The sequence below is a fragment of the Odontesthes bonariensis genome, chromosome 23, assembly GCF_027942865.1.
Source record: "Odontesthes bonariensis isolate fOdoBon6 chromosome 23, fOdoBon6.hap1, whole genome shotgun sequence".
Taxonomy (NCBI): domain Eukaryota; kingdom Metazoa; phylum Chordata; class Actinopteri; order Atheriniformes; family Atherinopsidae; genus Odontesthes; species Odontesthes bonariensis.
The window spans coordinates 12,964,538-12,978,034 of NC_134528.1; the positions used below are offsets into that span (position 1 = coordinate 12,964,538).

General features: G+C 38.5%; 1 protein-coding gene across 1 annotated transcript; it reads right to left on the reverse strand.

Moving 5' to 3' along the window:
• Positions 1 to 6,248: 6,248 nt before the first annotated feature.
• On the reverse strand, positions 6,249 to 12,657 carry rgrb (retinal G protein coupled receptor b). The gene is made up of 7 exons (XM_075457390.1): positions 12,245 to 12,657; positions 11,739 to 11,895; positions 10,885 to 11,006; positions 8,677 to 8,830; positions 8,454 to 8,571; positions 7,006 to 7,119; positions 6,249 to 6,661 (listed from the first exon to the last, which is right to left on the reverse strand). Exons 1-7 carry the CDS (start codon positions 12,318 to 12,320, stop codon positions 6,521 to 6,523), a joined length of 882 nt encoding a protein of 293 aa, XP_075313505.1. The 5' UTR covers positions 12,321 to 12,657; the 3' UTR covers positions 6,249 to 6,520.
• Between the last annotated feature and the right edge of the window lie 840 nt (positions 12,658 to 13,497).

Consider the following 13,497-nt stretch of genomic DNA (forward strand, 5'->3'; position numbering starts at 1 on the left):
GCCTGTGCGTAAAGGAAGAGGCGCAGATGAACTTGGCTGCTTCATCGGCGAAGATGTCTTTCTTCAGCTTCCTAAACTTGTCGTCGGCTCAGCCGCATCCAATGCTGTTTCATGATCTCCTTAGAAGTGACGTGGTGAAAGCGTAGAATTTCTGCACCTTGCAGAGGTTTCTGTCACTGTCCTTACATGGCAAAGTTTTTGCTTGCAGAGATTATTGTCACTTATTAGCGACACATACTCTTGGACGCTCAAACTCTCGTGTCCCTGTGTTCATGCCTTCTGTCACCTGTGGCACTTTCCAGCACTGCTCTGAGACCACGGGTGACTTTGTGGCCATTGGTGCACATTAACCCGCTGGTTCGACGCTATTTTCGTCCCTTTTTTGTCTCCCCTTTTCACCCAGGGCTGTGACGCATTACTAGTTTGCCCCCAAGTGGATCCCTTCGCCACATGCCTCTTTTATGCTAATTTCCAACAGTGGCAGGAATCACTTCGACCAATGGCAGCCTGTGAGCACAACGAGAGCGAAAAAGGGGACCAAGGCTCTCTCGTGTCCAAGGTATTGTTTTTGAAATAGGTGTAATGGAAAAAGTACCCTATTATCACATTCATTCATTTACAATTTCACTCACTCAACATAAGTTGAGAAACGTTTTCTTGAAAAAAAAGATAGATAGATAGATAGATAGATAGATAGATAGATAGATAGATAGATAGATAGATAGATAGATAGATAGATAGATAGATAGATAGATAGATAGATAGATAGATAGATAGACCCAAATTATAAAATGCATTTAAGGTCCGTTTACCGTTAGAATATTAATCTAAAGAAAACTTTCAACAGTCATATAACAGGCTACAGCCATAATCAGTGTATTGGCCACTGAGTTAGTTTCTACAGACATTACGGCACATTTCTGACACACTGTTAAAGAAAACAATCAAAGCCAAAATACTCAAGACAATAAGCGTTGTAGGAAACGTTGTAGTTCAGCATATTAACTGTCGGAGTCTTCAATCACTGTTCACCGAACACGAACTTTCGGACCCGCTGTTTGTTGCTCAGGATATTTCAGAAGCACAAAGCTGTGGACAGTTCGCATCACCAAAGAAACACAAAGCGGATTTTTTGTCTTCCTCTTTTCGTCTTCCTTTCACACGATTTACAAGAGAGGGAAAAAAAAATATTTCCATTAAATAGTAGCCCTAAATTCTCATGACAGTGATCATTATCATTGTAAAATTTGTATATTAACATACAGGACTGGTAAGTATGAAGCTTTTATCTTGTCGAACATGGACACTGCGAAGTACAGATCCGTATTAATTTAGACATCAGCGACACCTAGTGGAGAAAATTGTCAGGTACATAAAACAACAACAGAATCATTGTTGCACCTTCTTTATACACGATTTTTTTTTTTACTTCAACAGTTTCATTGCATCTTGTTTAAGTTTGTTTGTTTTTGTTTTATCGTGCCGTAAAGAAAACATAAATTCCTTTTTCAATTTCAAGTATCTAGTTATAACTATGAATATACATAGATGAGCAATAACCGTACGGCCATCCACCTAATAGGTACTGAGTAGGTCATCCTCGTGCAACCAAAAGAGTTCTGATTACTCAGGGTCTGGACTGAGAACATCTGAGGGTGTTTTGCAGTGTCAAGTAACATGATGCCAGCAATAGATCCTCTCTGGCCCTAAATGTTGTTGGGTAAGGTTAAATGTCATCACATCCCATCAATTTGGTATCGTAAGAGTTTGGGGTCCAGATGAACACTTTAGATTCTATGCCATGCTCTTCAAGCTATTCTTCCGCAGTCCTGGTCAGGGAGGCTGCTACTGTATGGAGCTGCTGTTGAGGTGAGAGCCATGTGAGGGGTCGTGTGTGTGTGTTGACTGTTTTGCAGAAATTCTAGGTAGATGGTAAGTCTCAATAACATCCAAGTGTACACCAGGATGCAGTTTTTTTCCTCGCAGAAAATTGCTGGGAAATGAATTGTATTTCCAAAGAAAATCTTTTGCATTTTGCCAGCAGAGGGTGGTGATGACTTGCAAATAAATGCACACAGTCTGAAGGTATACTGTAACCCACTTTAAAACATGGGAATTAGACACTGTTGACTCCAAGCAACAATTAAGCAATTGAAAAAAAATCATTGAAATTTGGATTAAATGTCAGTTTATCAGGTATGTTTTTCAGGTCAACTCTGGAAAAATGTATTATTTAATACTTGTGTGCTATAGGGTCATGTTCAAATAGGTCCCAATGTTAACTATTTGAGCTTGCGAATGTTACCACTGTTTGATATCAAACAGTGGATCAAAGTACAATTACTACAACTAGCAACAAAAACAGCATTTCAATGCTTCTCTGTGACTTGTTGCAGTAGTTTTGAAGCAGCAGTTTATACCAGAGACTGCTCTCAGTGGACAGTGCGGTCAGTGGATTATCTGAAGCAGAAAAGGCTGCATGACTACACCAATAGGAGGATTAACACGCCACAGGAAATAACTGCCCAATTTCCCTAATGACTTAGTCTTAGCACAGAAGCAGCCGTTACATAAATCCTTTTATACATTTTACTGCTATACTGTGACCACGCTACGGGTTTTTCAAACACATGTCTATTTCTCTATCATGTGTGTGACATTGCAATGATGTGACTGCATGGATAATCTCTGCTAACTCATTATTGTATGTTGGCGGATTCAAGAGTTTCAACTTGATCCTCTGGGTTGAATCATGAGGCAATGACATGAGGACAATGTGAGAGTGGAATCTAATGAATGAGAGCAAGTGAAAAGCTGCATAAATGTCTAAGGATGTAAACGGGACCTAATCCCCTGGACAAGATGACATGAAAAATCACATATCACATCTTTGACTCACTCTACGGTGCACTGAAATTAAATTTTCTATATTAATAAAACCCCCAAATGACTTGAGAATAAATGCAAACAGTGTTATGTAAAAGATACCCAAGCTTCAGATCATGGTTTTCATAATATCTCCTTCCAGTTTGTGAGATAATCTGACCCGTGAACTGTAATGTGCAATGTATAATGGATTAACTCTGACCTTTGTTTCTTTTCTAAGTAGATCTCACCCTGGTCCAGCTTTGTCTTCCTCATAAGTAAACAAACTCATTATCTAAGTTTCACTCAATGTAGGACAGCTCTTGTTGATCTAATCAGCACAGACTGATCAGTAATTTAGTTGGTGAAACTGTATTTGTTTTCTAGCTAACTTCTGGACCCAATGATTATTTTTGCATTGTATAGTTTTGTCGCTCTCACTGCAGCTCAGCAGCACTCTAACAGATCAAGTGTTATATAAAGCTACAATCTTTAAATTAAAATGTGTGTTTTTTGCATTGATTTTGTTTTCATGGTAAATATAATATAGCTGCTGAAATGTTTCGTTAGGGAACTTTAGAATTCTGAAATAAAGCAGCAATAGCCAGTTTTGTCATTTTTCATGGTTGTTCAATATAAATCATACAGTCATTTTATGTTTATTAGGATAGTGAAGGACAGTATTCAGTGTATTGTAATATTCAAAGATAGACTGGTTGAGTGTTTTTTTGGGATGTATTAAGCAAGAACTGTGGTGCTCTTAAGTTTGAAAGGCTTGAATCACATAAAGTGTGCAAGAGAGCATTTTGTAAGTGTACAAGAATAAGATAAATGAAAAGTGTTGATATAAAAACTTCTGGTGGTAATGTGGATCTTTGATTAAACATAATTGGATGTGATGTCTTAAAAATGTAATGAAACAAACAAATGAAAAATTCAAATGAAATGTAATAAGTCATTGAAGCAAATTTGGCCCTGATACTGATGCATTCCTAGACTGTGCCAACCTGAGAGTTTTACATTATTCAGCAAGAACACTAATTATACTAAGTAACATCCTGAAATATATTTGAATTTGACTCTTTTTGTAAAATGAAAATTAAATAAGAGCATTGCTGTTTAAGTACACCTTTGCCTGACTTCTATTGGCAGTGCAGCAATATGTTTTTTGTTTTTTTTTAATTAGAGCATCATGTTCCTATGCTTAAAATAGATAATAATACCTGGTTGATTTGGACCGCATGAAATTAAATAAAATCCAAAAATGACGTAATGGTGAGAACTTGACTGATGAGTTCTTTCACCACTGCTGCTTCAGTTTGACAGTTTTACTGCATAATCTGAACATGAATTGATGTGAATTTTTTTGGATTTTGTAGAGAGAGGAGTAGCTAGTTAAAACTATTAATGTAGACCACAAACAGGTGAGGTGAAGGTATATAGTGAGCTAATTTGAAATGTTCGTCAGCTGAGTGGCCTAGCATTTGGGGAGCTCAGTATTTCTAAAGGTGCAGCTACAGCTATCCATTTTCTTTACTGTGGCCAATTTCCATTATTTTCAGATGTTTACACTATCAAAGCACAGTCAAGATACCCTCACTTCACCTTGTTGGAAAGTATTAGTCTAAACCCCTACTCTACTGAATGAGACGGGTTGAAATCATATTTACTTCTTTGTACACTGTGTTGGAAGCTTAACAAGGCCTGCTCTTTGTGTGACATGTCATTCTCCCCTCTGTGAGAGTGTTTGCTTCTGCAGCTTTGATAAAATTAGATCACTGGTGCACACGCCCACTGCCTTGCAATCAGCAGCCAGTTAAAAAAAGACTGCTGCTTCTTAGAATTTGATGGTAATCTGTTGGATCCTTCAGTCTCAGCTGAGAAAATCCTTCATGACCACAGGTAGAACAGGAGCACGACACATTTGAGGAAGGATGTGATTGTACCCAAGATGTAAATTCCACTAATGAGCAGCCTCTTCATGTGCTTGAGGGATATTCAAGTGAGTCAGCTCAGCGACAAAATTCAAGAGTCAGCTTCTCATCGGGGCAATTGTTGTTTTCCAACTTCAGCTTTTTAACTTACGTCCAGCCTATTTTGTGACAGATCTTCAGAAAAATACACAAATTGACTAAACCTTAATGATCTCGTTAATATGGGTATATATTCAAAAGTGTAGTCTATGCTGTTAGCATGCTAACACTGGCTAAAGGGCAGTAAGGCTCAAAGTTCAGTTGACACAAATGGGAATGTCACCGCAAAAACTAAATTAAGTCAACTATCCCAAATGTCATATTATTGTGCCTAATTTCAATCCAATAGTTTTAAAAACACACAACTGAAAAGCACCGAAAAGTTCAATGGATCACTAAAGTCTGTCGGAGTCATCCTCTGAAGACCAAGATTATTTGTCCATCCAATCGTTCTAGGGAGATAAAATTGTTAGACTACTTGCTTTGACTCTTAAATCGATGACTAAGTTGCAATAACAGTGAAGATGGAGCTGCTTTCCTGTCTAAGTTTGAATTTCTAAGCTGTGGACATTCAGGACCTTAATACTGCGTGACTCGTCATTAGAGCTGACTCCTTCTAAATGGAGCCACCATTGACGTGGGCAGGATTTTACCTGCTGAGGTTACTGTGACAGAGATTGTGTTCTTGCGTGGGTTATTTCTGGAGTGGGTTTATTTTGCTGCCCAGACAACAGCTTTCTCCGCACCCAACTTAGAAGAAAAAAATAAACAGACCAGCATGAAAGCAATCAAAAGAGATAAATGGAAAGGACCTAAACGTGTAAGCACAACTAAATGGTGCTGCCAGGTCAGTTTCAGCAGAGATTAAATCCCCCTCGCTGCTGTCATCTTAGTTAAAGTTAATCTAAAAGTCTTTACAGTTTGATATATCACCCCTTAAGCAAGTCTTCTCTGGTCTTTCTTCTCCATGTGTATAGAGAGAAATGGTTAGTCAACAATGTCTCTTTGCTAGAAAAAGCTCTACTTTTCTTTTGCACAATAAAAAGTGTAAAAAGAGAAGTTTAAAAAGCTGCTGAATATAATTTAAGCAGGTAAGATTGTGTGAGATTTTACAAACAAATACCACATTATCTACCAATGTATTCTACAGTAAAGGCTCATCGATAAACAAACAGCCACTGTACCTGAAATAGTAATCAAGCTCACTTTACCTCAGGTGTAGCATAATTGCATAATAGAGTCTTAGCACACTAAATTCTTCCTCCCCTTAAATAAAAGTTACATCACTGGAACCAGTCGACAGAACAAAAACACAATTGTTTAAGCTGTTTGGTAATTGCTTGTTCACTCTTCTACATCACTGTAAATCGGTTTAGGAAGGGCTTGACAACAAAGCACAGAGCAGACGAGCAGCAGCATTTGTTTATTGTGAGTGTTAAATGTGGACGGAGGAATACAAGTTGCTGTAGAAAGAGTTTTAAATGCATCTATCCAGCAGGATGTGTGGTTGCCTCGGACAGGGAGTGTCCTGAGTTTCATCTACCGTCTCAACGGGGTGAAAAGAGTAACTGTACAGGCCCAATGATGTTTACTTTACAACATCTTAGTATGTTAGCATGAGGTACCTATCATAAGAGCAGATAACAGTTTTGGATTTTTGCTCGAACACGCTGAGTTTTCTTTTATTTTGACTTCTTAAGGTCAGGCTCAACAATCTTCTGTCCAGTGAGGAAGTGCCAAACACCGCCACGGTAAAACTCATTTCCAAATGAGTAGAGGAGAGCATTGAAGAAAGGATTCGTCTTCGCTAGGACTGGAAGCACCTGGAAAGAAAAGTATCTCCATTAGCTAACTTAAATGATATTTTCAACTTGAGCTTTCAGTCTAGCTTTCATTCCAGTAACATGTTGACAACGTTGTGAAAAAAAATTAAAAATGAAATAAAATTAAAAAAACTCTCACAGGACATGAAACACTGAGTCACACTGACAAATGTTTACAACAAACAGGTAAGAAGGTAAAAAAGTACAAAAGTAAAACACAATTTGTGATAAAGTGCAATAATCTAATGAACTAACTCAACAATAAAAGGAGCTCCTCGATTTTGTTTTTTAAATCATTTTCTTCACAACGTGCTGGACTGAATGAAGGGAAATGTTGTGCTCACCATTCGTAGCTTTGGAGAGATGACTTTTACATTCTCGAAGCAGGCGTAGATACACATGAGGACGTACGGGCCCCAGCACATCAGCATCACCCTCAAGGGCAAAGTGGTGTTGAACTAGAAAATTGAGTTAAATGTATTATATGCTGCATAATTGATTTTGTGTGAATATATAGCTGAGAACAGAAAACAAAAAATTGTGGTCTTGTTTAGCAATAATAATGGGGAATCTTGTCTTATTGCAACTTGTGAAATGGTAATATGATCATTATATGTGATGCTGCAAAGATGACCAAATATCATCTCTTCACACTGGGAAAAACTATGAAATCATACAGGAAAATCTTAAAAGGTGCTGTCAAAGTCTTCTTAAAGGCGGCCTGTGGTTAAAAAGTTTGCAGATGACAAAGACTCAAGTCCAGGGACAATAATGTGACAATAGTGCGAAAAGTAATTGTAACAAAAAGTACAAAGCCAACACAAGGCTGGAGTCTAAAAATTATACTATAAGTGAATATATTCAAATTAGAGAACAAAATAAAGGCAATGCAGCAAACAAACCCTTAACTTTACCTCAGTTGATTTTCTGTCATCAAACATAAGTTTCTTTAAAAAGGATTTATTCACTTACTTGCCAGCAGTGAGATCTGTGTGACAGTTGTGGCACTATTGAACTGAGTGTAAAGACTGGAAACGTGTAGTAACAGCTATCCTGGCTAGTAACACAATGATCTGGCTACAGTAATGAACTTTTTTTGCTTTATATTATGAATTTTAACCAATCAGTAATGTAGTACAAAAAAACTAGAAGGAATCTTTTTTTGGCAGAAAAATTTTGACATGGGAGAACAGTCCTGAAACAAATGACTGACTCGCTTAAAATAAAATGCCGCCCCAAAAATGAAAAAAATACCGTAAAAGACATATGTCTACATTACGATACGACATCATCACTTTTTAGCATGTTGGCTGCTAGCTCGGAGGAAGTTGCTTACACCAAAACTATTAGCCTACATTACGAAAAGAAAAAAATATCAAATTTTGTGTTAAAATAGATCGTATCATACCAGTAAGCATGATTTGGCAACTTTTTCTGCCAGAAGGTAAACCCCATGGTCAAACTACACCCATGTGTTTTGTTATTTGGGTGAATTTAACGCCTACACATTTTGTCTATACCTGTGTGGCACAGTCACTAACTGTATGCGAGCTATCTGGCAGAATGGCAGTTTTCCCCCGTCTTTAAACTAAGTTATGGAAATATGCAAAGACCAAAGACTGGTGTCTATCTCATCAGAATCCAGGCAAGGAAGCCATAAACTATACTTCCAATATAACATTGTTTTTTTTGTTTTTTTTTGCAGGCAACACTGATAATTTAGAAACAGCAAACCACATGATGTTGTTTAGCATTCTGGCACAGTGGATTTTGAGGGAAATTGCAGAATTACCCTGTGGTTATGGATCTTCTTGAAATGCTTGTAGATGGCATCATAATTTGAGAACATGGCGTAAGCTGGGAACATCAGGTAGAGCAGCACCAGAGTTAGCATGTAGGTCATAAAGTCCCTGGAAGACAGGATAATCACATGAAATATGGTAAATGGTTGTAAAAGTGCTGAATACAGCTCAGAGCATAGCTTCTGTGCAATACCTAGATTTATTTATTTGTACCTGTCCCCTCTAGTGTAATCCAGTGTGCAGCATGTCTTCATAGGCTCAAAGTCATAGACGCCCCATCCCATGAGTGGAACAGCAGCCCAGAAGATGGAGAGAACCCAGATGATGGCGGTCATCACTATAGCCGTGCTCCAGAAGAGCTTCTGTCCTGCAGAATAAAAACATGCATGGAGTCAGTTTGGATACAAGTACATATTTGATTATCACATTAGGAGAAATTTAAACGTCTTAGTTTAGTTGTAGCTAATGATATCTTAAATTTATTTTACCTAAGTTTGTCAGAGCAATAAAATCTCAAACTAAGGAGCGAGTGTGAAAAAGATATACAATTAACACAACCACATCTTTCCGAGTGAACTGATCTTGCTGCCATCTGGCTGGTGTTACAGCATGCCACTATGGACAAACCATTATTTGAAATATTGCTTTCATTCTGCTAACAGGCTCTTAAACTTTGCAGCAAACTTCGTTTTAGCACCCTGAATCATGTTTAAGAAACACTTTTTTAACCTAAGGCGGTGCTGCCTGTCTGTCAGAGATGTTCATTCTGTGTATGTTTAACTTTTCCCTCTGACATGTGACTAATTGTTAGTTTTGGAGAGCTGTTTGTGGACCAACTCGCTGCAGATTAATCACTGTTTAAGGAATAACACCATTTCTGAATCCAAGTAAATAAATTAGATGGTTTTACTACACTTTACCATGAATACACGTCAAATATCAATGAAACTTCATTAACAGACTCTTAGTACACTTGAGCAGAACATGGAGATATAGACAGCTTAACATCCTGAATATTCAAACTAATGTCTGTCTGTCAAGCTGATGGTTGTTAAACAAAAGTTGTGTTCCTTCACCGTCCTCCAGGGAGTCAATACATTCTAAAGAAATGTTGGCAGTTTATTCACAATCTTTAGGAAATCGCTCAAGAAGAACCTAATAATTTCAGGCCAAGTATGCTGCAGAATCTCATGATGGGTGTCCATTTAAAGCCTCCTTGCAAGAAGAATGGTAAATACAATGTTGTTGCATGACTGGGTGGGATTAGCACAGAATTAACTTATGTTAATGCCAACAATGGCAGAAGTGGGGGCCAAAGGGACCACTGGTCGTTCCCTTCATGTCCCTGTATCACATATTTTATCATTTTTAGACGCAGATTACTAGATTTTAGTCATTCCTGTTCACTTTTAAACTGCATCTACTTTGAACATGTAACTAACTGTGACTCTAAAATCTACAATAAAGGATGCATCTTGGCTGTAGATGTTAGAACACTGACATTACACAAACAACCCTACAGTGACTGTGCACTGAAGGTCTAGCCTGGAAAAGAAAAATTCTGCAAGTTATCCATAAACATTTCTAGTTTATTGAAGCAATATGATTAGTATAGCAAAGCTGGCTCACACAAAAAAGGGAAAATACTTTAATATTAGACTTGCTTATCATTCTTTTTTCGGAAAAAAAAAAAAGATTATTTCAACATATTTCACCTGAAACGTTATTTCTTGACCATCTTCTTTGAGGACCAGATTTAAATCTCAGCATTTTTAATCTCTATGTCTCTAACAAACAAATAAGGACAGTTAAACAGCTGGTTGTTTTTTTTGAGGGACATTTTAAGTGTCATATAAAGACAATTGTACTGTACTTTAGCTAGTCTTGCACTAAGAAGAAAAGCAGTCTGTACACAATATGAACCTCTTCTATTCTTGCACTCAATTTGACTGCAGCATGCACATAAAAAGGAGGGAATTACGTGGTCTAATATGCTGTGCATGCTCTCCGCTCCCCTGACATAGTAGTATCGAGGTTCTGGTTCCAGATATTTGTTAGACAGTCTAAACAACATAGGCTTACTTTGAAAATGCATTCATATATGACTGAAGTGAGCTCTTTTTGCTGTGTGTGACAAAGGAGAATGAGCAAAAGTGCCCAATCTGGAAGAAGTGGAGCAAATATCTGGAATCATAAATTCTGCTGATAAATTCATTGTCAGCTGAGGTTTGGTTGACCCGGTCAAGAAACTGGATCGGAAGAAATATCTGGTTGTGCAGAGTTTGAGGATACGCCAGATGGCTTTGTGTGGGACAAACAGTGAATGTTTTTGTCGTCATGTTTTACTGATGCATCTGCCTAGGCAGAAACTTCAGCTGAAATGCACTTTCTGATGCAGCTGTGGTCGTTTCTTTTACTCACTGGTGCAGTACTGGTGATATCTGTCCCATGCGAGTGCAGCCATGAAACTGATGGAGGCCAGCACTGATATCATCCCCTGGAAACCGTGATAGGCACACCCATCTTGACCAAAGGGCCAAACCCTAGAGACGACAAAGAAACTTGTGTCAAGCTCCAGCTTACTGCATTCATTTAATACACACACAGAGCAGCAGGAGGATATCTCAGCCGCCACTTTGGATTAACCCACCGCTTTGTTTTTGGCTGGTGACAAACAAAACCCACTCACAACTCTGCATCACAGGTGGCCTAAATTGTTAGCTGTTAAATAACCTATTTCATGTTCATTAACTATAAGAAGTACACATGCTTTAATGTTGAAATAGACCTGTTTTTCTCATGCTGTGAATGGCTGCAGCATTTCTGCTGCTCTATCTGATCGGTGGGGGGATCTTTAAAACAAAACCTAATGTTCAAGCCTGATTATTTGTCGCCATGTTCCGTCATTATGCAACAAATCTGGTTAATTCTATTACCAAAATAAAGAAACAGTTTTTAAGACGAAACACCAAAACGGTGCGGGTGTGTTTGTTTTATACACCACTTGAGCAAAACCTGCCCTGGAAAACCAAGTAAGCCATTGTTTTACCTTGTTTGATAACTTCAAAACAGATTTGCTTGCAAGACTTTCCTTCTGAATATTGGACTGAATTATGAAACCTAGAAGCTCACTTAGCTTTAGCAGGAAATGCTCAAATAGTGGACCAAATTTTCTAAAGAATGCAACAAAGAATCACAGCAGCCTTCCTGTACATGATAAACAGTGCCTGCAGATGGAAAGTAACTTTAAAAAGTGTATGTCTTCTGTTTGATACCTGAGATAGCTTGCATAGGCAGCTGTGAGCCCGTTTATATTCAAACTGAGGTCGGCCAAAGCGAGATTGAACACAAAGAAGTTACTGGGAGTTCGCATCTCCTTGACAGTGAGGAAAGCCAAGATGCTGATGCCATTGAGGAAGAATCCCAGCAGGCCTGAAAGTGAATACAGGTGACAGATTTTCCTTCACACCTCTCATTACAAGTCTGCTTTTTTTTTTTTTTTTTTTTAAATGACACCACTGTTACCACAGTTTTATAATCAAGAACTAATCCCAAACTCTATGGAACACAAAACATGCAAACAACTGTATTTAGAATGTTGTTGTAGCCGTACTGCACTGCACATGTCAAACATTACACCCATCCACCCAATAAAACAGACATGAACGCGTTGTTTGACGTTTTATAGAAGTTTTAGAAGCTGGACTTTCACTTTCAGAAATGAACTGTCTCTTTAAATTCTGCACAATCGGGTCCGTCCTGTGCTGCAAGGCCCACTTACCCCCAACAAGAAGTGCAGAGCCGAATGTAAACATGTCAAAGTCTGTGAATCCCTCCGGTAAAGTATATGCTCCCATGTTTGGATGTACAAATTAAACTCTGCACAAAACACAAGTCTTTTTCCTCGCTGCGTATCGAGCCACCGACTCTGCTCAACTATCCCCTTTTAAAGGCTCTTTCACGTGAAAAAGCATAAAGGGACTAATCTCGGTTAACCCCCCTTGCAATCCTCGGAGGAATGTCCTAACGAGCACGCTCCCTTCAAACGTTCTGCAAGTCTTATATGACAAAAAGTTAGCGCCCTTGCTGCTCAATTATTTGAAGTGAAAGCTCAAAGTTTGTGGAATCAGTTCTCTGTTGGGATTTCAAACCCGTAGCTGACAGAAACTAACCTCCCCTTGTATTAGTTTACTTATTTCGGCTTTTGTGTGATAAGGAAACAGAATGGGAACATGGGAAATGTTGTCTTTTAATGGTAGGCCTACAATGGACTCTCATTCGGTCCTCTCACTTTTGTTCGTCTGGTCGAAATGTGCTAGTGCAACTGGCAAATTGAGATAAAGTTTAACTAAGCCATCGTGATCCAGCAACAATCCATTATTATTTCAGTCAAAATCCAGCTTGTAGATGCTTTTTGTGGCCAGATAAAACTTTTTCAGCTTGAGGTTCTTAATGTTGGTCATTTTATGGTGAATGAAGGACAATTGCCTTGTCTCCTTTTTTTTTACCTTTTCAGCTTTTTAACCGTGTGTTTGTTTGCAGAAATTGATGGTCTTCAATTGAGCCTTTTCTGTCCTCTATCGGTTAGATTCCTTGTATCACTGGCTGCAGCAACCACAACAACTTTATCAGTCCACCCCTGTGCTCAGCAGCAGAGAGTTGTTCTAAACACTTCTCATGACGAATTTTGTTTTTAGCACACAGGATGGTTTCTCTGATGACCCTTATTACAGTCATGTTTTTGCAGATTTGGCTGCATAGTAGTACAGTGTAATTATTCTGCATGGCTCCAAATTCACCCCCACCATCCTGAGGAAACTGCGACCAGAAAACAATTTTCAATTCTCCTAAACATCTCCTGTTTAGTCTGAGTGCAACAGGCAGAGTGCAACAAGGGGGAGTCCACAACTGCTGCTGATTGTTGGCACAAAGAGTCAGATGCTGTCAAACTAGAATAATGATAAGAAAAATAGCTCTGGGCTTCTTTAGTCAGACCAGCTCCGCACATTTGAGGACTTCTTCTTCTATCTATCA

Excerpts from the sequence above, each read along its gene's own strand:
- rgrb (XM_075457390.1), bottom strand. The coding sequence starts at position 12,320 with ATGGGAGCATATACTTTACCGGAGGGATTCACAGACTTTGACATGTTT. Across the intron at positions 11,007-11,738 it reads GCCTATGCAAGCTATCTCAG|GGTTTGGCCCTTTGGTCAAG; the intron begins GTATCAAACAGA and ends TGTCGTCTCTAG. Across the intron at positions 8,831-10,884 it reads ATATCACCAGTACTGCACCA|GACAGAAGCTCTTCTGGAGC; the intron begins GTGAGTAAAAGA and ends TTTATTCTGCAG.